Source organism: Labeo rohita, chromosome 23 (assembly GCF_022985175.1).
Source record: "Labeo rohita strain BAU-BD-2019 chromosome 23, IGBB_LRoh.1.0, whole genome shotgun sequence".
Taxonomy (NCBI): domain Eukaryota; kingdom Metazoa; phylum Chordata; class Actinopteri; order Cypriniformes; family Cyprinidae; genus Labeo; species Labeo rohita.
Window position 1 is genome coordinate 3,807,188 of NC_066891.1, and position 26,532 is coordinate 3,833,719.

At 32.7% G+C, this 26,532-nt stretch overlaps 1 protein-coding gene across 2 annotated transcripts in view; it reads right to left on the reverse strand.

Annotated features, from left to right (window-relative positions):
- The window catches only part of scube3 (signal peptide, CUB domain, EGF-like 3), a 151,692-nt gene that overhangs the window by 97,634 nt on the left and 27,526 nt on the right, over positions 1–26,532 (reverse strand). For both annotated transcript variants that reach the window (XM_051096811.1, XM_051096812.1), the window contains one exon: positions 1,059–1,181. In XM_051096811.1, the coding sequence (XP_050952768.1) occupies positions 1,059–1,181 (123 nt within the window). The remainder of the gene's footprint in view (positions 1–1,058; positions 1,182–26,532) is intronic.

Consider the following 26,532-nt stretch of genomic DNA (forward strand, 5'->3'; position numbering starts at 1 on the left):
GGCTTTATCTTTGCAAAACACTGACATATTGACACCAAACTTTGTGTCATAGTCACCTCACACTGAACACACCTATTGGTCCAATCACCCATTAAATCACATTACTAGTCATTGTTTTTATGATTTTTCACCCGTTTTGACTAATGTCATCTTAAAATGGCTTCAATTACTCATTGCTTCAGTTGCTCTGATGCTTGCTGCCTTGCTTGTCTAGTGATTGGCCCCGTAATTGCTGCTTGCAGCTATATTTTTGCATTATTTTTAATACTCAATTGCACTAAATTAACTTAAATTGTTAGGCCTATTTAATATATATGACCCTGGACCACAAAACCAGTCATAAGTGTCAATTTTTTGAAACTGAGATTTATACATCATCTGAAAGCCGAATAAATAAGCTTTCCATTGATATATGGTTAGGATATGACAATATTTAACCGAGATACAACTATTTGAAAGTCTGGAATCTGAGGGTGCAAAAAAATCAAAATATTGAGAAAATCACCATTAAAGTTGTCCAACTTAAGTTCTTAGCAATGCATATTACTAATCAAAAATTAAGTTTTGATACTTTATTTAATTTCCTAATGATTTTTGCCATAAAAGAAAAACCAATAATTTTGACCCATACAATGTATTTTTGGCTCTTGCTACAAATAGACCCCAGCGACTTAAGACTGGTTTTGTGGTCCATGGTCACATATATTCTCTAATGCAGTCTGATCTCAAACATGTTTATCTTATTTTAAATCTACGCAATTTTAAAGAGTGTAGCTAGGAAACTGTATTTGATGTCTATTGCTTTCAATGTCTGTTGCTGGTTTTTGCATATTAATGCTGCATAAAATGATAAGATGTACAAAAAATAAACATCTCTTTTAAATTAAAGGCGACATGTCATGAAAATCTGACTTTTTCAATGTTTAAGTGCTATAATCGGGTCCCCAGTGCATTTATTTTAATTACTAACTAATATTATTTGGTAATGCCTTACACCCAACACTGCTTATTTGTCTTGGATGTTTTTGCATCTTCATCTCTTAGTAAGCGTTTCTCACCTTCACAGTGTTTCCCGTCGCCCTTGTATCCTGATTTGCAGATGCATTTGTATGACTTGAGGGTGTTCTGACAGATGGCATCCATACTGCAGCTGTCCAGGGCCTCGGCGCACTCGTCCACATCTGCCGAGAGAAAGGAAATCAAGAGGCTTCGAGTCACTATTTGGAGAAAAACCGACACATGTTTCTGCCTCAGGCAAGTAAATAGAAACAGTCAAGCGAAAAGCTGCTGATCCAGCGTGGCAGAGTAAATTCATTTTCACAATTCCACCCAAAACCTGGTCAGAGGTGGAGAGAGACGACAAACGGGCAGAGCTGATCCCGGTTCAGACGTGATTGCGAGGCCTTCAGCATCTCATATTGCTGTGACCTCTGGGAGTGAAGCCAAACTCAACATTAGGATCCTTTAGCAGCGCTCTGGCATTTCCTGCAGTCGAGCTGCAGTGTATAGTTTTAGCCTGACAACAAACACACTTTCTGTCCTGATAAAGGTCAACAGGGTTGTCATGGTTACTGTAACAAAAGGCAATCTTCTAATGTTCTTTTTCTTCAGAAACTGTAGAAATTTCATTTTAAAACAACTGTGGGTTAAAACTAGAGTTAATGCTTGTGCAAAACTCAATAGCATGATGATAGAGTACTGTGGGTGGTTGCCAGGGTGTTGCTATGCAGCTGCTTAGATGTTTTGAGTGGTTGACAAGGAGTTGCTATTCAACAAGGGTGTTGCTGTGCAGTTCTGAATGGATGTCAAGCTGTTGCTGTGCAGTTGCTAAGGTGTTTTGAGTGGTTGCAAAGGTGTTGCTGTGCAATTGTTAAGGTGTTTTGTGTGGTTGGCCAGGCGTTGCTATACACTATCTTAGATGCTTTGACTGGATGCCAGGGCACTGCTAAGGTGTTTTGGGTGGTTGCGAATGTGTTGCTACGCAATACTTAAGGCGTTCTGTTGCTATTAGCTGCTAAGATGTTTTGACTGGTTGCCAGGGCACTGCTATACAGTTGCTAAGGTGTTTTAAGCAGTTGCCAGGATGCAGTTACTGAGTTGCTACCCAGTTGATAGTGTGATATAGAAGGTTGCCAAGGTGTTGCTATGTGGTTGGCCAGGACACTGGTATATAGTTGCTAAGGTGTTTTGAGTGGTTGGCAGGGAGTTGTGTTTTGGATGCCTCGTGTTATTAAGGTGTCTTGAGTGGTTGGCTGGGAGTTGCTATGCATTTGCTAAGATGCTTTGAGTGACTTCCAAAGTGTTGTACAGTTGCTAATGTGTTTTGAATGGTTGCCAGGGTGTTATTAAGGTGTTTTGAGTGGTTGGCTGGGAGCTGCTATGCAGTTGATCGAGTGTTTTGAATGGTCACCAGGGTGTTGCTATGCATTTGCTAAGATGCTTTGAGTGACTTCCAAGGTGTTGTACAGTTGCTAAAGTGTTTTGAGTGGTTGCCAGGGTGTCGCTATGCAGTTTTGAAGGTGTTTTGAGTCAGGTATTTTGAGCTGCTTAGGTGTTTTGAATTGAGTGTTACTATGCAACTGTTGAAGTGTTTAGAGTGGTTCCCAGGGAGCTGCTGTGGTGTTTTGAGTAGTTGCCAGGGTGTTGCTATGAAGTTGCTAAGGTGTTTAGAGAGGTTGCCAGGGAGCTGCTAAGGTGTTTTAAATGGTTGCCAGGGTGTTTCTATGAAGTTGCTAAGGTGTTTAGAGAGGTTGCCAGAGAGGCTGCTAAGGTGTTTTGAGTGGTTGCCAAGGTGTTGCTATACATTTGTTAAGTTGTTCTGGATGGTTGACAGGGCACCGCTATGCAGTTAAGGTATTTTGAGTGTTTGCCAGGGCGCTGTTAAGGTGTTCTGAATGGTTGCCAAGGTGTTGCTATGTAGTTGCTAAAGTGTTTAGAGTGGTTGCCAGGAAGCTGCTAAGGTGTTTTGAGTGGTTGTCAGGGAGTTGCTATGCAGCTGATAGTGTGTTTTGGATGGTTGTCAGGGTGTTACTATGTACTTGCTTGTACTTGCTCTGAGTGACTTCCAAAGTGTTGCTAAGTTGCTAATGTGTTTTTAGTAGTTGCCAGGGTGTTTCTATGAAGTTGCTAAGGTGTTCTGAGTTGCTTAGATGTTTTGAATAGTCGCTATGATGTTGCTATGCAACTGTTAACATGGTGAGTGGTAGCCAGGGGAGTTGCTAAGGTGTTTGAGTGGCTGCCAAGGTGTCGTTAGGCAAATATTAAGGTGTATTGGGTGGTTGGCCAGGCATTGCTATTGAGCTGATAAGATGCTTTGAGTGGGAGCCAGGGCACTGCTAAAGGTGTTTTTGAGTGGTTGCCAATGTGTTGCTACGCAATTGTTAAGGTGTTCTGGATGGTTCCCAGAGTGTTGCTATGCAGTTTCTAAAATGTTTTGACTGGTTGCCAGGGCACTGCTATGCAGTTGCTAAGGTGTTTTGAGCAGTTTTCAGGGCGCTATTAGGGTGTATTGAGTGGTGACCAGGATGTTGTTAAGGTGTTTTGAGTGGTTGGCAAGGAGTTGATATAATATTTTGGATATAATATTTTGCAGTTAATATAATATTTTGGATGGTTGCCAAAGGTGTTGCTATGCAGTTGCTAAGATGTCTTGAGTGACTTCCAAGGTATTGCTATACAGTTGCTAAGGTGTTTTGAGTGGTTGCCAGGGTGTTGCTATGCAACTGTTAAGCTCTTTTAGGCATTTGCCAGAGTATTGTTATGCAGTTGTTAAGGTGTTCTGAGTGGTTGCCAGGGCATTGTTATGCAGTTGCTAAGGTGTTCTGAGCAGTTGCTAGGGTGTTCTGAGTGGTTATTAAGTGGTTTCATACAGGCCCAAGTCAAACCGCCAGACATAAATCAAATTATGCAGTAAATTCTAAGAGCTCTTTGGCAAGTATGTGTTGAACATGAGGGTGCGTTTTGCAAAATCAAAATAACTACAAAACTGTTTGGCTTCGGCTGTAAAAAAGTGATTCCACACAGTTTGAACAGTCAAATATGTCTTCACAGTACAGTTCTGTCTCGCTGCTGTAAGGAAACAGATGCCCATCAAAGCAGGAGGCTAGAGCTTATTACAGGGTTAGAGCTCCAACAATCCCGAGCCAGTTTCCACAGAGCCTCCTCATCGCTGCTGGTAAGAAACGACAACCATTTCATTTGAACACTTGTCGGCCAACACTCGAACCAACATCTAATCAAGTTGAAACCTTAGTTTTCACTCTAGAATCCACAGACGTCCTTCACATCTTTGTTACAAATGCGGGAATCTCTCTGCTGATGGTGCAGGAAAGCGGTGGACGTTCTTTATGGTGGCATTAGTCATTAAATTACTCACATGCTGTTTACAGTACAAAGCTTTTAGGAGTTTAGTACAGCACCCAGAGTGCTTGTTCATTACTGAAGTGTCTCCCCGCTGCGAAAAGAAGACAAATAGGTCCTTTTCCTTAAGAGCCCTAATACTATAAAACACACCATTCATCAGATCTCGCACTGAGGCCAGTGAAAGGAAGAAAAATAATGCATTCAACAACATTTAAAGTCAGAAACCCATTTGTCCAAATGCCCAGTCATAAAGACCCAAAAATAAAATTTCTGTCATCATTTACTCAACCTCAAGTCGTTCCAAATGGCTTTCTAACTTCCACACGGCTTTCTAACTTTCACACAACACAAAAAGAGGAATGTAGATGTTTTTTTAGATGCAACAACTGAACATTATGCCCTAAAGCTTCTGAATAAACCATCAACGCCGATATGACAATATTTCAAGTCTTTTTAATCCATATAAGAGCTTTGAATGGAAGCCCGTTTCTGCAAATGAATAAAAAATAATTCCAAATTCTCACAAGTCTGACTTTTTTATCGCAGTTGCAAGTTTAGATCTTGCCGTTCTGACTTATTTCTCAGAATTGCGAGATATAGAGTCAGAATTGAAAGATATAAACTTGCAATTGTATATAAATAGTCTTTTTTCTGGCAATTGCAAGTTTATATCTTACTGCTGAGAAGAGAAGTTGGAATTGCAAGAAAAAAGCCTGAGTGTTCGCAATTGTGAGAAAAAGGTCAGAATTGCATGTTTATATCTTGCAAGTCTGACTTTATTTCAAATGCAAGTTATAAAGTCTGAAAAACCTTTTTCTAGCAATTGAGAGTTTATATCTTGCAATTTTTTTATTTAGCGTGCATTAACAGGCTTTTATATGTTTGTGTGAGGAACAGACTGAAATTTAAGTCATTATTCCATTATTCTCAGCAAAAAATGTCATTTTTTTAAATTCAGTTTAGTAGCGACACATGCAAGGATCAATGAAATTTGGCATCCACTACATCAAATATGGCAAGCCACTTGGGCACACCATTTCTTGCATCTCAACACTGATGCAAATACAAGTTTTGAAGTTTTTGTTGAATAATGACTTATTTCAGTCTGCTCATTGGAAAATGCATGCTTGGAAAAGTGCACGAGCATGAGTCTTAAGGTAAACTATTCCTATTAAAAGATGGAATGATATAGGGTCAGATTTTTCACCCAATCTTAAAATGCACTTAAAATCTTGTGCACTTAAAACATGGAAAAAACTAAAACCTCTTGCACTTTAACAGTACTGTTTGGTTTGATATAAAATGAATACCAATAAAAGTTATTTTATTGGGGAATGTTAATTTAACCATAGCTAAAGCTCAGTGCGAAAGAACGAAGAGTCTTTACACTTTAGTAAATGAGAAAACAGGCTTTTGCACAAAGGTCAGACCAATTCAACCCTACTATACAATAGCTGGAAAATGAGAAGTCATTTGTTTAATGGAGGAAGGCTGGAAACTGCTAAATGATTTGAAAGAAAATTGCAACCGTACTGCAAACCAATTATCAACAATCCAGTAACTATACAACACAACCAATCAGATTCATGCAATACAGAGAGTTAAGAACTAATAAGATGGCAGGCTGGTTAGCTTGGTCTAGTTAGTCCAGCATGCTGCAGTTAAAAACTCAACCAGCAGAGGCAAACCCTGACCCATGTGAAAGCTCTAGCCAATCACAATCAGTCAGATTCACTGACCACAATCCCACTTCTACAACAGAGCCAATCAGACCCATTACCCACAATCACCATCGCACAGCAGAACCAATGAGACCAATTAGCTGCAATCATGCTCGCACGGCAAAATCAATCAGCGTCTCCATTCAGTCCCAGAAGAAAGAAAACAATTTCTCATGTAATAAAACGGACGAAACAGACTCCTTATTACTGCTAAATCAATCACAATGAGCCCAAAGCGCTTGGGTGGTTGTAAACCCAAATGCTGTTTTACAGAGAAAATAAACATGTCACTGTTAATCTGTCTATGAGATTAGAGAACCTTCTACGGCACGATGGAAGAGAAGGGAGGGAGGCATATTTTAGGAGATGCCAAACTATTTTTCTGCCTCTTTGTTCTTTCTTTTGTGCATTTCAAAGTGGAAACAACAGCTGAGATTAAAACGAGAGAGACTGATTGCACTGATGGATATAAAGAAAATATGTGGGCTGAGAAGGTTTTAAAAGGGATAGTTCACCCCAGTGATTTATTCTTGCTGCCATGGAACACAAAAGCAGAATTTCTAAAGCATTGTTAACTGAGGGGGCGACACCATTTTCAACTAAAAATGGAGAAGTTTTTACATTTTGTCTAAGGTTGTGCCCAAACAGTGAACCTGTATTCGTAAAGGCACGCAAAACAAATAATAACACGTTCTACGGAGCCCCTAAAGAGGCATGGTTAGCCACTTGCTAGCGGTAACCTGTACCATTACAAGTACATAAAATTTCCTGTACCACATAAACAGAGTAAAGAGAGATGACTGATAGGACAATGGCAAATAATTTGGATATTCTGAGCACAAGTGACAAACATCTAATTTTGTAAAATGTGTGGTAAGTACTGCCACTCCACAGTTTACATGGAGTATGTGTGATGGCGAATCTCGAAAGTGAAAGTAAAAAGCGAGCGTGAAGTTGTGACTCAAAAGTGATTTCAATGCCCCACATATTAATAGCTTGATTTCAGCAGTGTTGTTACTGGTAACTAAAACCACAATTATGAAAATTTGTTTCCGTTAATTGAAATAAAACGGAACTTAAATAAAATATATTTACAATAAAGCTGAAATAAAATATAAATGTTAGATGAAGAACTTAAAAACTTTAACGAAAATTAGAAATGTTGCCTTGGCACTAACAGAAAATGTGTACTAAAAATAAACTCAAATAAAATATAAATGAAAGCTGAATAGAAGTGTTTAAAAAAACAAACAAAAATGAGAAAAATTAAACAAATTAAAATGAAAACTGAAAATATGAAAATTAAAATAAAAGCTAATCAAAACAATAAATGCTATAACAATATATCAATAATCACTTTTAAGAATTTTTTTTTTGTGAAATTTCAGAAAAGCACCATTGAAGGAAAAGTTCACTTTCAGATTAAACATTTAACAGATAATTTACTCACCCCTTTTGTCATTCAAGATGTTCATGTCTTTCTTTCTTCATTCGTAAAGAAATTATGTTTTCTCTAACTTCAAAACTGCCCTACATCGCTGTTTTTGTAAAGGGTGTTTGATTTTCCTTGCACGTTCACTTTGTAAACACAGGGACGGTACTTTTATAGCGATGTAGGATGATTTTAAAACTGGAGGAGAAAATGAGATGGGAGTTTTTTCGAAATACCCTAACTGTATTGACCCAGATTACACAGAGTACACATACGCGTGACAGAGCTAGACAAGACAAGCATTTGAGGTTAAAAGTAAATAAACTTGTATTTTTTTTTTTTTTTTAGAAAATGACATTGCTTTACTAGATAAAACCCTTCTTCCTCGGGAACCCTGGGATCGTTTAGAGCCCTTTGAAGCTGCATTGAAACTACATTTTGAAAGTTCAAACTCATGGTCACCACTGAAATCCACTATAAGTAGAGAAAAATCCTGTAATGTTTTCCTCAAGAAACATCATTTTATTTACGAGTGAAGAAAGAAAGACATGAACATCTTGGATGAAGATGAAGGATACATTTTTGTTCTGGAAGTGAACTTCTCCTTTAAAGAGGTGAAAACCAAAACCATTAATGATTATTTAATCAATCATTCTTTTGAGTTTGATCTCGTAAAAGAATCACTTAATATGATCTCTTCCTCACACAAAGCAGTCAAAAGATGCATGAAATTTCACTTTTTGTGCTGCACAGAAGTAAGTCATACAGAATAAATGATGGCAGAATTTTCATTTTTTGGGATGAACTATCCCTTTAAAGAGCTCAAACTGAAGCCGAACATGTTTGAATAATATTTGTTGATTTTCTGCACGTGTTCATATTCAGCTACTCCATCACGAGAAAACCAAACTCAATGTCAAAAACTTCCCTAAACATGTCAAATGTTGTGAGGATCCACATTATCTGCCCACACTTCAGAGAGATTTATGTGCTCCAGCAGAACATAAAATGTCTTTATTACTTTGGCTAGCATGAAAAGTGACTTCATGAATACTTTCCTCGCTGTTGACCTAGAAACATAAACCTTTAAGAATGCTCAATAAAGTATTCACGGCTGCTGTAATCTTTCTGTGTAACTCAACTCTCTGTTTATGAGAGGCTGTTTCTACTAGCAACACATCTGAGGATTCTGTGTGTTTCTTTGTGTTAGTCGTTAGCATTAACGTATCTCATGCTGCATTCACGCCATGCCGTAATTCCGAGATGAAAACACGTGACATTCTACTCTATCTGAATTGTGTGTTTCTATGGCAACACTAACAACGCCAAAGCAATCACGTGTTCCTGAACCGCCAACAGGTTTGTTTTGGCGCTACTTAGGCGCTACCTCCGAGTCCGACAGCATGGAAAGCTATGAGTAAAATGCCACGCGTTGTCATCTCGGAATTACGGTAATTACGACCTGCTGTGAAATGCTCAAGAGCTGCATGATGTCATGACAAAGCTGATGCTGATTGGCTGAAGACGCCACAAGCACATATGGTGGCTGAATGCAAAGAACAAACTACTCGTTCAGTTTCTCTTAAATTATTAGGTTGGCTTTCTCAAGATCTGCTACTTAAGCTTTTTATTATTATTCTTCTTAGCCAAATTTCTGAACGCTTCAAGCTAGAACCACCAAACTCAGCCCAGATCTTCAGACTGATCTGACTCGGGTTGCTATATATTTTCTAACCGATCCAATTTATAGTTTTCATAAAATTAAAGATTAAAAATCATAAAAATCCCATAGATTTACATTGACGGAATGTTCAAATGAGCAACACTATTCAAACTTAAACTCCCAGAATCCCTTGAGACTAAATCAAGACGTCCCTTCTATGTACTATTTCTAATCAATTCAAACTTCCATTCTAATATTTCTAATCTATTTATCTATCTAGACAAGCCTAGCAACTAGAATCATGCTAGAAACATGCTAACAACTTGTTAATTATACTAAAAACATATTAACAACTTGGTAATCACGCTAGAAACGTACTAGCAACCTGCTAATCATGGTAAAAACATGTTAGCAATCTACTAATCATGCTTAAAACATGCTAGTAACTTGTTAATCATGTTAGCAACATGCTATTAACTCATGCCAAAATCATGCCAGAAACATGTTAGGAACATGTTATTCATACTAAAATCATGCTAGAAACATGCTAGCAACATGTAATCATACTAGAAACATCCTAGCACCTGCTAATCATGCTAGAAACATGTTAGCAACCTACTAATCATGCTTGAAACATGCTAGTAACTTGCTAATCATGCTAGCAACATGCTATTAACATGTTAATCATGCCAAAATCACGTTAGAAACATGTTAGCAACATGTTATTCATACTAGAATCATGCTAGAAACATGCTAGCACCTGCTAATCATGCTAGAAACATGCTAGCGACATGCTAATCATACTAGAAACATGCTAACACCTGTTAATCATGCTAGAATCATGCTAGCAACTTGCTAATAATGCTAGAAACGTTCTAGCAACCTGTTAATCATGATAAAAAACATGCTAGCAACATGCTAACATCTTGCTGGTCAGGCTAAAAACAAGGTAGCAACTTGCTAATCATGCTAGCAGCATGCTAAAAACTTGCTAATCATGATAGAAACATGCTAGCAACCTGCTAATCATGCTAGAAACATGTTAACAACTTGCTAATTATGCTAACAACTTGCTAATCATGTTAAAAACATGCTAGTAACTATCTGAGCCTATATATCTATGTTTCAAAACATTCAAACTTTAACCTTTTAAAACCATTTTAAACTTCAACCTATTTCACACTGAAAACATAAAACAGTTTTTTTTTCTTCTTTAAACTTTTTTAAAAAATGTAACTTTTCAAACTTTTTTCAAACTTTCTGGTCTAGTTAAAGTTCGCCTTGACAAACTTTTTTTTATCTAGTTATCTTTTGGAAACGTAAAATAATTATCCGGAAATCTTTATCTGTAACATTAAAGACAGGAGGAAAAATTCAGTTTTTACACATTTGAGAGCCTTGTTTTAGTTAATTGAAATGCTGAAAGCTGAAATATAAAGTATAAATATTAGATGAAAAAACTTTTTAGAAATGTTGCATTACAAAGTAACTTAAATAAGTTTAAGTAAAAGTAGTCTACTAAAATTTCTAAAACTTAAATTAAAACTGAAAATATAAAAATAAAACTAATTCAAATTATTAATAATGTAATAACACATATTTCGTCACACGTTTAAGAGCCTACTTTTCTACTGATAAAGCTGAAATAAAATAAAATAAAAATATTAGATTAAAAAAAATATGGAAAAAAGAAATGTTGCTTTGCCAACCAACTGACTTAAAATAAGTTTACTTTGAAAAATAAAACAAAAAATCAAAACTACTTCAAACTATTAATAATACTATATAAATAATATAAATATAAATAATATAAAATAAGTTTAAGTCAAAGTACTAACATTTCTAAAGCTAAAGTTAAAACAAAAACTAAAACTGAAAATATAAAAATAAAGCTAATTCAAATTATTAATAATATAATAATATATAAATAATATAATAATTATTTGTCACACATTTAGGAGCCTTTGCTACTGAAAATACTGAAATAAAGCTGAAATTAAATAAAATATAAATATTAGATTAAAAAAAAAAATGTTTCCTTACCAACTAATTGAATTAAAATATGTTTACATTAATTTTTTTAAAATTTAAATTAAAAAATCAAAATCAAAACTAATTTAAACTATTAATAATAGTATAAAAAGAATATAAATAAAAATAATATAAAATAAGTAATAGTCAAATTACTAACATTTCTAAGACTAAAATTAAAACAAAAACTGAAATGATTAATAATATAATAGTATATTAACAATATTAAAATCACACATTTAAGAGCCTAGTTTCATACTGAAAAAGGTGAAAATAAACTAAAATATAAATATTAGATTTAAAAATGCCAAAAAATAAAAGTTGCCTTGCCAAATTAAAATAAAAACTAATTCATACTATTAATAATACAATACTATATACATAATAATAAAAATAAAAGTATATAAATAAGAGTCTACAGTAGAAATTATTTGAAATGAAAGCTAAATTAAGTTATTAATAATGAACTATATATAAACTATATAAACCATAAACTATATATATATATATATATATATATATATAGTTTATGGGATTGAATAAAAAATACAGATAATAATGTATAATAAAAATGGTCCATATAATTCATGCACTGTATTTTGAAATATTTCAGAAGGGAAAAAAATCCATTTCACACAACCTACAAAAACAAAATATTGCTTTTTACATTATTGCATTTGCAGATGCTTTCACCAAAGTGACTTACATTGCATTCAAGCTACAGAATACCTTTTTTAACCTCATGCATTCCCTGGGAATTGAACCAATGACCTCGGTGCTGCTAGCTGTATGCTTGACTGTTTGAGCTACTATATTAGTTGCATAAACGCTGATTTTAATCCAGTTTATCAGAATAATGTTTGTGAATGGAAAACGGTGTAGGTGTAGTAACTGCATCCAGCAGCGAGGGCAACAGGGTCACGCAACCGAGCCAAACCTCGACGCCTTGAAGTTTAAAGCATTTCTTGAAAGCGCAGTTTGTGCATGTTTTTTTTCTGGATGTTGTGCTCAATTGGCTCAGACATGAGAGGAGCGTTTCCTCACTGATTAATGATGGGGTCAGCGCTGCTCAGTATATTTAGTCGAGCGGACGGACGGATGGATGGACGGACGGACGGCGCTGAAGGTGTGCAGTTCAAACACAGAATGATATTTGCTCGCAGTGAGACCCTCAGTGTTTGTCCAGGCCCCGCTTTACTCTTAAAACAACTCACCCCGGACAGAAATAATCTCAGAAGAGAGGAAAGATTAATGCAGACAGCACATATCTTACATGCAAAACTTTATGAATAATTAATAATAAAATGTTATGTTCACAAAAATATTGTTTCAGTAAGCAAACTTCATGAAACTGTTCAAAAGAATTAGAATAAAGAAGAATGTATGATTTTATGAAGAAATTTTGACTACACAATGCTAGTATGTTGTGGTTGCTAGGGCGTTGCTAGGGTGTTTTAGGTGGTTGCTAGGTAATTACTTAGTGGTCTACATCAAAAGAGTGCTATGATATATTAAGTTCAAACTCTAAATATATTTTATTTTATTTATTTTATTTTATTTTTACATTTTCTTCAATGTTTCAGCTCAAAATAAATGTATAATAATATGCAGAGCCATTTGCTCACTCTGCTAATTTATAATGTAAATTAATATAAATAATTATTATACATTTATTTTGAGCTAGAACACTGAACAAAATGATAAAATAAAGTAAAATAAAATAAAATAAAATAAAAATCACTGAATAAAATTAACACAATAAAATCAAAATTAGTGCAATAAAATCTTAGAACAGTCTAAATATATAAATAATTATTATAAAATTATTTTGAGCTGGAACATTGAACAAAATTCTAAAATAAAATAAAATAAAATACTCAAGATTAAAAGAAACATTTTAAAAAAATCAAATCTTAAAAAGAATCAAATATAGTGCAATAAAATCCTAAAAAAGTAAAATAAAAAAAAACAATACATTAAAAGAAATTAAAATAAAATAAAATACTTAAGATTGATAAAATAAACACAATAAAAAAATCTAATTCTACAGAAATAAAATCTAATACAATAAAATCTTTAAAAATTAAAAAAGAAAAAAAAACATAAATAAATATAAATGAGCCATATGCTCACTCTGATAATTTAACATGTAAATTAATAAAAATAATTATTATATTTATTTAGAGCTGGAACTTTGAACAAAATCATAAAATACATAATACAATAAAATTTTAAACAAAATAAAATAATAAAAAAAAAACAAAAAAACAAATAAAACTAAATAATAAAACAAAAAAATGAATCTTTATCAAATAAAAATAATAAACAAAATAACAAAATAAAATAATACAAAAATATTTTATTAAATGAATCTAACAAAATAATACTGTAAAATATGAAACAACATAACATATAATAAAAATAAAAGCATATTAAAATAAAAATCAAATACGACAAATTTAAAATAATTATATATAAAGTCAAAATTTATTATATTGATTAAATATATTATAATATTAAATATTTAAAATCTAACAGAAAATATTAAAAACAAATTACAATAAAATAAAAAATGAAATCCTTAAAAAACTAATAAAATTAAACAAAATAATAAAATACAATATTAACATAAAACACATTTAAAAAATAAAATAAAATAATATTTAAAATAAATTAATAAAAAAAAAAAAAATCGAATAAACGTATTTCGTCAACATTTCTCCACAGAGGGCGCTATGGACTGGAGACGGTGCGATAAAACCAATGAACCTGTTCTTTGACAACACCTGATAAACTGGCAGTAATATTGTACTAATGTATGCAGTAATGTATTCCGAAGCAGCGATCCAAACTCTTGCAGAGCAAAATCCAAAAGTATCCCGACCACTTTACACTCACTCTCAGGTAGTTCCCCCAACTAAATCAATATTATTCCAGCAAGTGGGTCTAACTTTGCCCTCACAAGTTTGGCAGGCAATCCGACGTGCTGGTGGAAAGCCAGATACAGTAGCGGCGAGACAACCTCTCGTTTCTGGCCAAACATCCGTTAGCATGTGGCGCAGCGATGTTTAATCGCTTCTGAGAGAGAGAGAGAGAGAGAGAGAGGTGTCGTTTGGCAGGCCGTCACATGCAAAGCCAGCACAAAGTCTTCATCTCATGGGCTATTAGGCGACGCACAGACGGGACGAAAGAAAAAAGGGTGTTGATGAAATGCAGACGTCAACATTAGAGCAAAATTTAGCATCCTCCCCCCGACGCCTCTTCCCAGATCGCCTACGTCTAATGAAGGAGCCCAGTGTTTGTCCTCCGAACAGCTCGTAAAAGAAATATCGCCTGCTTCTATTTGTGCCCGGCGTCCTTAGTGAGCGCTACTGTAAGCGCTGAGTGATGCTGGCCGTCTTCAAACAACAACCACGGTCATTTAAAGCTCAGAGTTTATGAACTGCCCAAACTGCAGTGCAGTTGACCTTTTGCTTAAAGGGACAGTTCACACAAAAATGAAAACTGAGCATCACTTACTCACCCTCATGTTGTTCCAAACTTGTAAGAGTTTCTTTAGAAATCGTTAATTGACGATAGCCATTGAGGAAGTATTTTATTTTTGCTAAATATTTAATTTAATATTATATAATTATTATTAATTACACATTTATTTTGAGCTAGAACTCTGAACAAAATGATAAAATAAAAAAATATAAAATAAAATAAGCAGCATTGAATAAAATTAACACAATAAAATCAAAATTAGTGCAACAAAATCCTAAAACAGTCCAATTAAAAAAAATCTAATAAAATATAAATAATTAGTATAAAATTATTTGCTTCAAAAGTTAGTTGACGGTAGCTATTGACTTCCATAGTATATATATATTTTTAAATATTTTATTTTTGCTAAATATTTAATTTTGTATTATATTTTGTCTTTTTTAGATTTAATTTTTATTTTATTATTTATCCTTTTATTTTCAAAGATTTTACTAATTTTATTTTTTTTGTAAGTGTACTCCAGTTATCATTTTATAAAAGATTTATCAGTTTATCTATTTTTTTTTTTTCATTTACAGATTCATTTAAATTTATGATTTAACAGAAAATATGGCAAACATATTATAATATTTTACAGTATTATTTTGTTAGATTTTTTTAATAAAATATTTTTGTATTATTTTATTTTGTTTATTTGTTATTATTTAGTTTTATTTGTTTTTTTTTGTATTTTGTTTGTATTTTTTTTAAGATTTTATTGTATTATAACTTTTAAAGAGTTTATTGTATTATATTTTATTTCTGTAAAATAATTTTTTTTAACTGTGTTTATTTTATTCAATTTTGTTAAATATTTTATTTTATTTTATTTTAGAATTTTGTTCAATGCCAAAATAATTGTATAATAGATGTTTTGTTTCTTCAAAACATCTTTTATATGTTTGACAGAAGAAAGAAACTCAAACATGTTCAGAACAACTTGAGGGTGAGCAAATAATAGAAAATTTTCTTCTTCAAGGCTCTTCTTAAAGGGACAGTTCACCCAATTCTGCCATGATTTATGTTGTCTGTATGTAAATCTGTATGAGTTTTTTTTTTTTTTTTTTTATCAATCAGATAAATAAATAAATTCCACAGAGAGCAAGGAAATACTGTTTAACTCTTCTTTACTTTCAACTTAAAAATGTCATGTTTAATTCAATGTGTTAAGCTGTAAATTTAAAAAAGATAATTGGAGTACATTTACAATAAAATAAAATAAGTATTTAAAAAAAAAAAAATAAAATAAAATCTTTAAAAAAATACAAAATTAAATTTTGATTTATTCAAATACAAATAAAAATATTTTAAAAATAATAAAATATTCAAAAAATAAAATATTTGTTTAAAAATAAAATATTTAATAAATAAAGAAACAAATGATTTACACAGAGGGCAAGAAAAATACTATTCAAGTCTACTTTAGTCTTAAATCTACTTTCTACAACATTTCATGTTTAATTCAATGTGTTACTTGCCATTTCTTCATAATTATTTGTGAAATTTCTTATGAAAAATAAAGTTATAAATAAAAAAATTATTGTTACAGTACATTTTACTAGAAAACCCTATTTTAGTTTTTCTACTTCAAAATATCATGCTTAATTGTGCTTGCTGTTTCTTTATAAGTGTGAAAATTGAGTGAAAATTGTTTTCATGCTAAATCTTTTGCAACATACACCAATTTTTTTTTCAGTGTGAGTCAGATATAATTGTAAGCACTTTTTAAAATCAGAAAAATGGTTAATAGCGATGGTTTGCAATGTCACAGTTCAATCCAGCTCATATATGAATAATATCCAATCAAAATTTGACCACTTTATGAGCACATTTTACCAAAAACCACATAAATCCCCAGCTCATTCCTTTAAGATGTTTAACAAAGCTTGTCTGAGTTTGCAACACTAACCCAAAGAGGTGGCGCCCAATGTAGAATCAATACAGTTAGAACATGCTGAATTGCTCAAAATATGAAACCCGCACATTTCGTTTAGTCATCTAAAACTAGTCTAGACAGACTACGCAGACAAAACCAAAACCAGCCAATGGGAAAGTGGTGCAAAGAAATCAGACGCACAGAGAAAATGTTGCACAAATGACGTGTTGCTGATATGACAGTTCATAACCGTCAATCACAGACAGGCAAAGCTCCAGTACGGGTTGTGATCAAGGTTTTCTCTCAGACGAACGCTGTCAGACTGAAAGCAGTCTGCTAACAGACGAGTCGGTCGGGGTGGAGGTTCAGGGTTGGCAGAGGACCTGCTTAAGGTTGTCGTCTTTTCAGCACCTCATAAAACTGCACCCAGTGCCATTGGCCCGGTTTGGAATAACTCCGAGCGTTCCAGACGGAGCTCAACTTGTTAAACGACGTCTAGTCGAACGCCAACAACATCCAGTTATGACAGACCCCATGAAATGGTTAGATGTATTAAATATTTAAATAAGGAATTTGGGGGGGTATATGTCTCACCTACACAGTCTTTCATGCAACTGGTTCCTGATAAAAACATCCACTATAACCATTTTATTTTTTACTTAGGTTTAGCAATTTTGTTGTTGTTTTTAAAAAAAATATGTCTGCATAGTTTTGATTGATACTCAGTTTTAGTTTTAGCTCATTTTTGTACATCAAAAAAAAGAGCAATGTTTACTGAAATATAATCAATAACATTTTTTACATTTATTATTTATTTATTTTATTTTACTTAAGTTAACATTAACTTTATTTCAAATAATTTCAATTGTTTTTTATGGTATCAGCCTGCATTGAACCTTGAAATACTAGTTTATAGTAACATTTTGCATTGGTTTTTATTTTTATATCATCCATTTTCATTTTTAAGTTTTAGCAATTTTTAGTCATTTTTTATTTGCCTTTTTATATGATTTTTGTACAACAGATTAAACTAAATAAAAAAATGAGCAATGTGGACTTTGTAACTAGCTGAAATAAAATCATTTTTATTTATTTATTTTATTTTACTTAAGTTAACATTAATTTTATTTCAAATAATTTTAATTATTTTTATGGTTTTAGTTTGCATTAACTACATTAACCTTGTATTGAACCTTGAAATTAAACCTGAGTTATTAGTAATATTTTGTGTTTTTTTTTTTTTTTTTTTTTTGTTTTGTTTGTTTGTTTGTTTGTTTTTATCTTCCATTTTCATTTTAAAGTTATTTGTCTTTTTATTGCATTTCAGTCTTAGTTTTAGTTATTTTGCACATTTCAAGTTTTGAAATACTAGTTCTTATTAATATTTTGCACTGGTTTTTATTTTTTCCATTTTAAATTTCATTGGTTTTGTCATTTTTTTATTTTTTAAATATGTCTTTTTATTGCATTTCAGCTTTAGTTTTAGTTATTTTTGTACAGCAAGTTAAACAATGAAAATAAACGATGTGGATTTGGTAACCAGCTGACATAAATTATTTTTCTGTCTATTTCTTTATTTTCTTTACATTTTCTTTTACTTTAAGGTAATTAAAATTATTTTTGTTTATGTTTTTAGTTTTTATTAACTATATTAGTTAATGAAGCAACACTGAATCTTGAAATACTAGTTTTTATTATTATTTTGCATTGTTTTCAATTTTTAGAAAATCTAAAATCCATCTTCTGCTGTCATTTTAAAGTTTTAGAAATTTTGTTATTATTACATTATTATTAATTCTTATTTTTATTTTTATGTCTTTTTAATGCATTTCAGCTTTGGTTTTAGTCATTTTTGTACATCAAAATAAACTAAAAATGAGCAATGTGGACTTGGTAACTAGCTGAAATAAATTTTATATTTTATTTTAATTTAAGCTATCATTTAAAAAAAAAAAATCGTTTTTATTTTATTTATATATATTTTTTAATAATTAAAATGATCTCCTGGTTTCAAGTTTTAGTAATTTTGTTGCAGTCTTTCATTTATTTATTTATTTATTTTATTATGTATTATGTCTACAGTTTATGTGTTTGCTGTGTTCCAGTACAATAAATAAAAATGAGCAATGTGGACTTGTACTAACCACGCACTGAAACCAGCACTTTCTATTGATAGTCAGTCCAGATCCAGTGAACAAGACATATCATCAATTTTACATGTGCATATTTGCTAAAAGTTTCATTTTTAGGACTGCGCTAGCATATAAATGAGGCCAGAGACCAAATTAACACCCATTTTAATTTCAGGGGGTCCTCAAGAAGTCAGCTTTTTGATACAGACTGAATGTAAATTGTGCGGGCGTCAAAAATGACTTGCAAAATCTCAAATGAACTTTTTCAATGCATACTTACAGTTCAAGAATTGTTGAGCTGCTGACGTAAACGGGCTTTCTTAAAAAGTAACTGCAATGGCTTCAAGGACAGCTTAAATTGGAGAGTTAATCAAGGTGACTTCTTGTTGTTGGACTCTTAAAGCCATCCGAGTGCCATTGAGTTTTTACAGCAAACTGACCTCTATTTGAGTAAAAGGGCTTTATATAAGGCCATATTTTTATTTAAATTCACCATAGTTTGCATCTCGCATTGAAGAAGCATTTAGGTTATGCACTGAACTATTATGCATAAATTTATATCAAAAATGCATAATGATTCTAGAACAAATACACTGATGAATGTAGACTAATGTATACGCATTAACCTGATTAATTTTCATAATCAACAGTAGATTAATTCATTTTCCCTATTTAAATACTGCCTATGAAGGCAGCTGCTTTCTAAAGTAGCAACAATTGATTCCAATGGAATTTTGCATTAAATAAGTAGCATAAAAATATATAGCACATGTAATTATTAGATAAAATAGTCACTTTGCATAGTTTGCATACTGCATTGCAGAAGCATTTAGGCTATGCATTAAATTCTCAGACGCACAAATAAAATAAAATGCACAGGATGCACAAACAAACAAAAATGTATATTAATATCCCATAGCATTTTAAAAAAATTCTATATTTTTAGTATTGTAAAGCTGCATACCATTGTTCTATCACAAATTTCCTGTGGTGTCTTCAGTTCATTCATAAGCCGTGGCATCATACTAATAACATAAACTGACAGCATTTATCACTTCATCACACCTTTGATGTTAATGCATGCTCAGGCAACAAAAGTCTGACTTTCTTTTGACAATCACCAAGTGTCTGAGGAACGCTATCTTTGACAAAATCAGCGATCGTTATCTCACGGCCCTCGAGGCTCATCCGACAGACAACGACGAGCAATGCCAAAACCCAGACATGAAAAGAGTCCAAGTCTGAAAGAGCCAGAGGATGTTTCCATCAGAGGTGAAGCACTGCATCCAGACAACCTGAGCGGATCACAGAGTGCAATGTTTGGCCGGGGTTGAGTCACGTGACTTTTTTTTGATCTGAAAAATTGAGGTGAGAATATGAATCGAGGTTTGTCAACAGACATCAGTCCTTTCAGGCACACTTCAGCCCTTCTCGCAAACAACTTCACTTCCATTTCCGACGTATTTTTAAGTGCAACAGGATATGCAAAGAGAAAATGGTCTGCACTTGATTTTATGCACTCGGAATTGATTAGGTCAAGCACAAAAAAAGATGTGCATAAAATCATACAATATGTGAATGTAAATGGCCATTCGGAGAGTAAAATGCATACATGAACAATTGCATGCATGCAGAAATCCAGCTGATACTCTCATATGTTGAACGAGAATTTAAATGCAAACTTAAGTTCGTAATCTATACATAATCAACGTTCAGCTCATAACATAAGGGTTTCGACAGGTCAGATAGCAAGCAAGTGAATATGTGAGCATCTGACAATTTCCCATTTTCTGCCCATATCCAAACCAAATGTATTCAGCTCATTAACCTAATCAGTGATTAATTTACATTAAATTAATTCACTTATCACATCTTAATACTGTCTACGTTCAAACTGACTTGATTCCAATAGAATATGACATTAAAAAAAAACTGCAAAGCTACAAATGCAGAACTACAATACAAAAAAGACACAGATGTTAACTTTTTTTGTTGGTAGTTTATTCTTGATAAACTACCTTTTTGTTTAACATGTTGGTGAGTTAAAATGCAGTACTTTAATAAGTATAAGATACATCTAAAGCACAAATATTGTGTAAAATAGTCACATTAAAAAAAAAAGTATTTTAAGTATTTTAAACTACTTTTTTTTTGTCGACACATTATGCGTGATAAAGTACTTTTTGTTTAACATGTTGAATTAAAATCGCAGTACTCTGATAATCATTGAAAAAAAAATATGGAAAACAATATTAGGACCAATAGTCACTTTAAAATGATATTAAAGTACTTTAAACTATTTTTTGTTGATAGTTTACTCTTGATAAGCTACTTTGTTGCTAAGTTAAAATGCAGTATTCGAACAAATATAAAAACAAAATATAAAGCACAAATATTGTTTTAAAAATGTAACTTTTAAATTATATTAAACTATTTTAAACTACTTTTTTGGTCGACACATTATACTTGATAAACTACTTTTTGTTTAACATGTTGCTAAGTTTACATTCGCAGTACTCTAATAAGCATAAAAATATATGAAACACAAATACTGTGTACAATAGTGACTTAAATTATATTAAACTATTGTTAACTACTTTTTTGTTGATAGTTTACCTTTGATGAACTACTTTTTGTTTAACATGCTGCCAAGTTACTCTACCAAATATAAAAATTAATTTAAAGCACAAATATTCTATAAAAACATCACTTTTAAATGATATTAAACTATTTTAAAATACTTTTTTGTTGAAAGTTTAACTTTGATAAACTACTTTTTGTTTAACATCCTGCTAAGTTAAAATGCAGTACTCTAACAAATATAAAAACACATTTAAAGCACAAATATTGTATAAAAAGGTCACTTTTAAAGTATATTAAACTATTTTGAACTACTATTTTGTTGCTATCTTACCTTTGATAAACTACATGTTGCAAAGGTAAAAATCAACGTACTCTATAGACAGCAACACATAGAACACAGAAATATTGGTAGAAAGTGTAACTTTTAAATAATATTAAACCATTTTTGTCTAGTAAAAAATGTAACTTATTTCATCTGCCCTATTGGATTGCTTTTTAATGAACTCATTTACGCAAAGCAAATTTGTAATGCAGCCTTCACATTTGCATAAAATAGTAACATTTTTCCATCGTTTTGCAAATGTTAAGGGAACATTCCATTTTATCATATTGCAAAACATTATTGGAATGTTACTTTTGAAAGTTTTCCGTACGTTCCGAAACAAATAACATTTAAAAAACATTAGACAAATGTTTAACTAAAATGTTTTCCATGAACAATACATAAACAATTTTTTGTTCCATTAACGTTATTGGAAGAGCGTTAACAAGTAGCCAATCTGTAAGTTCTTAACTTTGAGAAAACCATACCACAACGTTTAGAGAATGTTCCCTGTTAGCTGTAATTATGCTTTAAAACCCCACCTATGGAGTCACAAGGATTCGGCACACAGGAGACATTTAACTGAATTAGTACGAGTTTCCCGGCGTTTCCCAGGATCTCCTCTCATGGCGTCGGGGGACTTTGTGCCATCTTGGTGCGAGCTGGCAGACGAACGCTTCATTTTCACCACAGCTGAATTCGTGGAGTGTTTTTCCATTACCGAGCAGAATAAAGCATTTCCTTTCATTCATTTACTGCAGTCTCTGAAGCTTGGACCGGCTCCCCGGAATGTAAACACATGCAGTCTGTAAACAGACTCACACAAACACACACTCGCTGAGATACACACACAAACACACACATCCATCTTGCTGTCCTACAACAACATTGTCTGCATTGTGCTGTTTTGCGTTCGCCATCTGAATTACCCTAACGACATGACGAACTAAGAAGACATGCGTTTGGTCGATATGTAGCGGTTTAAATGATGTAATCAATGATGCTGATTTGTCTTCTAAACAAACATCTTGTAAAAATCAGGTCTGTAAGTCAAAGGCGCAATGATCCTCACGCAGCACTTCCTGTCCCTTCTTCACATACCTATAAATAATAAATGGCCAATGGATAGATAGATAGATAGATAGACAGACTGATAGACAGATAGATAGATAGATAGATAGATAGATAGATAGATAGATATAAGTGGCTTAAATGTTTACTCCTAACCCTATCTTCAAAAAATGTCTGATAAACCAATAAATGATGCTAATAAATAGGCAAAAATCTACGTTTTTCTCCAGAAAATTCAAATTAGAGCTGGGTCGACAACATTACAAAAGTTAACCATGGCTTTACTACAAATAAAACAAACAAACAAACAAACAAAAAAAACATGGTTACCATACTTAAATCATGGTAACTACAAATTAACCATGGTTTTGCTACACATGATATTTGTAGTAAAACTGTAGTTATACAAATGGTAGTCAATATGGCAAAAAACATGGTTACTACACTTTTACTATAATAAAACCATGGTTAATTTTCAGTTGAAGTGTGAACGAATCTCCACTAAATATTATTTCTAGCGCCTGCCATCCAGTCACAATAAGCTTTGTGTTTTGTTATTTTTGACAAGAAACGAACTCCGAGCTTTCAAATTCTGTCAATTTTATGATGAAATTCAAACAACAAATACCGTTTTGGCGCTCTTTGATGTCACGTGACAGATCGCTGCGGCCGCTTCACTTCAAACTGCAGCACGGCGCGCTCGATCATCTTCCGCTTTACAACTAATATGATGAAATACACATGAATGAATGAACATCAGAACAAAAGGTATGTTGAAACAGTACAGCTTACTGAAATGTATCGTATCTGGTCGCATGTCGTCGCTTATTCGGTGTTTAAACCGCAAAAAGACGTCAGTAAAACAGCTTGAAAATAACTGTCATATTTCCCTCAGGATAGACATTAAGTGACAACGGCTCAATAGCTAGCTAGAAAAAAAAATACTATAGATGGGAGCATTTTGATAAATAGAAGCACTACATTATATATACATTATAATCTTTTTATTTAACATGCTAGTCATGTTTCGTTTCTCATTTGTTTGAATAAAACGGTTATGAAAACACTTACAGCCATGAGGAACCACGGTTTAAATGCTTATATTTCAACAACGAACTGGATTAGAAACATAATTAGGCCAATCTCATTATAAATTTGATATTAAAGGGATTTTTGTGCTATTTAAATGTTTATATAGGACTCAGCTTTTATTTGTGTGTTGATTGTTTTATCTAAAAAATAAATACCAATTGAATTTAGACTCCTAAGATTAATTTTTCCCTTTAATATTATACTAATGTATATGTTACCTGTATAAACTAATAGTTTACGGCATTAGCTAAGGAAATTTGCTAAGTATTGTATCTGATATCCAAAATCAAATTGAAATAGGTGTAAATATCCCTAATACAAATAAACTTAATACATTTTGCTGATGAATGCTGATAAATTAAGTTCATACAATTATCCAAAACACAAGTCTGTCTGAAGTGTCATATCAATTTTTGTCAGTTTCATTGATGCAAAGTTACAACGACAACTCAAAAGAGTGTTTTTTTATGCATTTGGTTCTGCAGTTGGTGGCAAGGAATGTAAACAATGCCACTGAATTGAATGAAACTTCGATATTTTGTTGATTATTGCTGCTGAAAATTGACAGTTTTTGTCATGTTTTGGGATATACTAACTGGTCGAACTGGGAAAACATTTGGAGTACTTTAGACTACCAAAAGTTATAACAAATCAAGGAGAAGAGTGCAAAAAAAAAAAAAAAAAAAAAAAATGTCTGAGGAACAAAAGGCATTTGTGGTTGGCCAAACTGAACCAGGATTTCCAGGGCAAGAATCTTGACAACAATCATGTTTCTTCTTATCATTTCCAGTCAGGTAGGTGAAATATTAGGCTAATTCTGCCTTTACATATCTTTACCACCTATTAACTTTAGTTTGTCAAAATATTGTGCCCTTTCCTGCTTACTAAGTCCTTCTCTATATAATTTAGCAGCTTCCACACGTTTTTTTCTGTGGTTAATACAGCATAAATTAGCAGAACAACGCATTTAGTAGTACATTATCCATGCAATCCATGCTGTTGTTTACATCCAAATATCGCAAACATAGCCACGCAACCGGGTAACTGACCAAAATGTGATGCAAGTGCAAACCCTCTATAATGCAAACAACTAAAATGTGCTTGCGAACTGAACAAGCTAAACTAGCCGCAAGCTTCTATAGACTTAAGTAGGATATTTTAAGATTTGACCATTACCTATATCTCAATATGCCACCCACTGCCCTTCCAAAATGCACTGCATCATCAACAGGCCATAATTTACTCTCTTTCCAAAAGTCTCAGCTTTCAGCTCCATCTGGCCTAAAGAAATTGGGTACACTCAAAAGACTTCTGGATCCCAGAAGAGCTGCATTGTAGACATAATCTGAGGCATGCTGTTTACATTATGACCCAATAAATAAATGTGCTGTTGGAGAGGTCGAGGTCAGCAGAATCTGGACTCCATGCTTGTGTGCATTCACTGACGCTTACAGTACAAATGAGTGAAAAAAAGAGGAAGATTAGATAAAAATGAGCTTGTCGGGCATTGTAGATGAATGTTGTGACAGTAGAGCTGCTACCTTTAGTGTTCATGGAAATCTAAGCTAAGATTTCCATTATAATAGTATAGTGTCAAAATAGTACAGTTGAGGTCAAAAGTTTACACGCACCTTGCAGAATCTGCAAAATGTTAATTATTTGAACAAAAAAAAAGAATGGTCATACAAATGCATGTTATTTTTTATTTAGTACTGACCTGAATAAGGTATTTCACATAAATGACGTTTACATATAGTCCACAAAAGAGAAAGTAACAGTTGAGTTTATAAAAATGACCCTGTTCTGAAAGTTACATACACTTGATTCTTAATACTGTGTTGTTACCTGAATGATCCACAGCTGTGTTTGTCCTGAACAGTTAAACTGCCAGCTTTTCTTCAGAAAAATCCATCAGGTCCCACAAATTCTTTGGTTATTCAGCATTTTTGTGTATTTGAACCCTTTCCAACAAAGACTGTATGATTTTGAGATCCATCTTTTCACACTGAGAACAACTGAGGGATTCTTGTGCAACTATTACATAAGGTTCAAACGCTCAATGATGCTCCAGAAGAAAAAAAACATGCATTTAAGAGCTGGGGGCTGAAAGCTTTTTGAAATTAAAGATCAGGTTAAATTTAACTTATTTTGTCTTCTGGGAAACATGTAAGTATCTTCTGTAGTTTCTGAAGGGCAGTACTAAATGAAAAAATATGATATTTAGGCAAAATAAGAAAAATGTACACATCTTCATTCTGTTCAAAAGTTTTCACCCCCAGCTCTTAATGCATTGTGTTTCCTTCTGGAACATCAGTGAGCGTTTTAACTTTCTGTAATAGTTGCATATGAATTCCTCAGTTGTCCTCAGTGTGAAAAGATGGATCTCAAAATCATACAGTCATTGTTGGAAAGGGTTCAAATACACAATTTTGGAAAACCAAAGAATTTGTGGGACAGAATTTGTGTTTAGGACAAACAAGGGGAAAAAACAGCTGTGGATCATTCAGGTTAAAACACAATATTAAGAATCATGTGTATGTAAACTTTTGAACAGGGTCATTTTTATAAATTCAACTATTATTTTCTCTTGTGGACTATATGTAAACATCTTTTATGTGAAATACCTTATTCAGGTCAGTACTAAATAAAAAATAACATGCATTTTATATGATCCCTCTCGTTTTGGTAAAATAATTAACATTTTGCAGATGCAAGGTGTATG